This window comes from Rutidosis leptorrhynchoides, chromosome 11 (genome assembly GCF_046630445.1).
Source record: "Rutidosis leptorrhynchoides isolate AG116_Rl617_1_P2 chromosome 11, CSIRO_AGI_Rlap_v1, whole genome shotgun sequence".
In the NCBI taxonomy this organism is placed as follows: Eukaryota; Viridiplantae; Streptophyta; class Magnoliopsida; order Asterales; family Asteraceae; genus Rutidosis; species Rutidosis leptorrhynchoides.
Genome location: NC_092343.1, coordinates 209421470 through 209423983, shown reverse-complemented (window position 1 = coordinate 209423983; position 2514 = coordinate 209421470). Strand labels below are relative to the sequence as shown.

The 2514-nt window shown below is 36.2% G+C and overlaps 1 protein-coding gene across 1 annotated transcript; it reads left to right on the top strand.

Annotated features, from left to right (window-relative positions):
* The first annotated feature begins 1443 nt into the window (after window positions 1–1443).
* Window positions 1444–2193, top strand: LOC139875375 (uncharacterized). Its single transcript, XM_071862712.1, has one exon. It carries the CDS (start codon window positions 1444–1446, stop codon window positions 2191–2193), a length of 750 nt encoding a protein of 249 aa, XP_071718813.1.
* Window positions 2194–2514: the final 321 nt, after the last annotated feature.

Below are 2514 nucleotides of genomic sequence, written 5' to 3'. Positions count from 1 at the left end.
ACAAACTTAAGGTTATCCATTTTAACCCAACATGACCCAATTCGGTTAGTCCTTAGCTCTATTCTCATTTTACCAAAAGTAACATTTTTGCACAGCTTGCATAACCTGTCAAACTTTGCAAGTTTGACTGACTTCTACCCACAATCAACACATGAGACTTACCATTCTGAAAACTAGACACATAGGGCTTTCCAACTAGTGTTTACACACCCCCAATTATAGTCACGGTTTAGGAGATATGACTGTTTTAAAACGACTCTTCAAATCTGTCCAAATTTTGTTTTTTTTTTTTTTTTTTTTTTTTTCACCAAAACATCACCAATTCCAATTAAAGCAAATTATAACTCTTTCATTTCAGAAAATCAGTTTATAAGAGGTGTAAAGGACTTATTTTACCAATAATCATCATCATTATCACCATTCAATTACAATTAGACAAACAAAGTCAATGCATTTAGGGTTTATCCTTCTAGACCCACAATACCCATTTTGACACCTTGTAGACAAGAACACAAGACTTACTAATTGCAAGTTTTCATATTTCATCACCAAATTTATACAAGCCTTTGACTTACACATAGACTTCTTAACTTATTTAACCATTTCTTACATAAATGAAAACTTAGATTTTAACTAAAGTCATACTAGTCTCACTTTAATAAGTCTCAATTTAATAAGTCTCAATTTTACTAGTTCATCTTCTTATAAAAATCCCCAATTCCATAAACCCTAACCCTAATTTCGAATTAGGGTTTCAAAGGTATTAAAACCTTGATTTCTAACAATTATAATATTATCTAACTACATAAATTTGAATTTAGAAGACAATTTATTGATACCTTAACTTAGGGTTACAAAAACCCCCAATTTCTCAAAAAAAGATGAAGATGATGAAGATTCAATAGCTCTAGTGGCACTAGTAGGTATTAGGAATACTAGTAATTTACAAATATCAAGTTGCATGTGAAAAATTGAAGCCTTCTTGCTTGATCTCCCAAAATCGCCTCTTCCACCTCTCTCAAGTTTCACACACTAAATTTTCTGCATTCTTGTGAAATGTACAGTTTTTTTATTTTATTAGAGGGCTCCCAACGGTTGGTCCTGGTCCACTGCCCAGGTCCGCCCACCCTGGGCGCCGTTGGCACCACCCCCGCCCAGGTCCCGCCCAGGTCACGCTCAGCCGGGTTCACCCAGCTCCTTTACTATCTTCAGCATTTTTGTGGACGAAAATGGGAGAGGAAAAAAAAAATTTCGAAAATACATGTAACGGCTCTCTCAACGGCTACTTCTATTTTTTTTTTTCTTTTTTACACTATATATACACACACCAAACAATATTTTTACATACACAAACATATACTATCATTTCATATTTTCTACCCATTTCATCATTTTTATACTCAAATAAACAATATGAGTTCCGACTCCGAGCCCGACGTAAATATGGTATTATCGATCAGAAATACGACTACGAATCGAGCACTCGAAGCCATTGACGCGCTAGATGAATTAAGTGATAACGAAGAAGTAGAACAAATACCACGGGCACCTAGAAGATATTTACATAGAGATCGTCAGGGTCGTGCATTGGCTTTATGGAATGATTATTTCTCCGACAATCCCACATTTCCGGACGATTATTTTCGTAATCGTTATCGAATGAGCAAACTTCTATTTCTTCGTATATGTCAAGGTATATTGAACTTTTCTCAAACTCCGGTTCCTAAATATTTTACTTATTTTATTCAAAAACGGGATGCTACCGGATTACTTGGTTTTAATATTGTTCAAAAAGTAACATCCGCCATACGTCAACTAGCTTATGCCGCTTCGGCCGATGTTTTTGATGAATATTTGCATATGGGTGAACAAACCTCATATGATTGTTTAAACAATTTTTGCAAATGTATTTTCCACTTGTACGGTCCCGAATATTTGAGACGACCAACTGCACAAGATGTGCAACGTTTGACCACTAAACATGCTCAAATACATGGTTTTCCGGGGATGTTAGGAAGTATTGATTGTATGCATTGGAGATGGAGAAATTGTCCGGCACGTTGGAAGGGTCATTATACACGAGGTGACCATGGTTACCCGTCAATTATGTTTGAAGCGGTAGCATCGTACGATGGATGGTTTTGGCACGCTTTTTTGGAACTGCCGGATCAAACAATGATATCAACGTGCTAAATCAATCCGACTTGTTTAGTGAGTTATTAGCCGGTGAAGCACCACCATGTACGTATACGGTTAACGGATGTACGTTTACTAAGGGTTATTATTTGGCGGATGGAATTTACCCGGAATGGTCTACAATAGTTAAGTCGTTCAGAAATCCGATAGACCCGAAACATAAAAAATTCAAAAGGTATCAAGAATCGGCAAGAAAAGATATTGAACGAGCATTTGAAATACTACAAGGCCGATGGCAAATTGTTCAACGTCTGGCACGACCGTATTATATCCGCAAAATTAGAAGGATTTTGTTATCATGTGTGATATTAAATAATA

Bases quoted from the DNA above. Each gene is read 5' to 3' on its own strand.
- LOC139875375 (XM_071862712.1), top strand. From the start codon at position 1,444: ATGGTATTATCGATCAGAAATACGACTACGAATCGAGCACTCGAAGCC.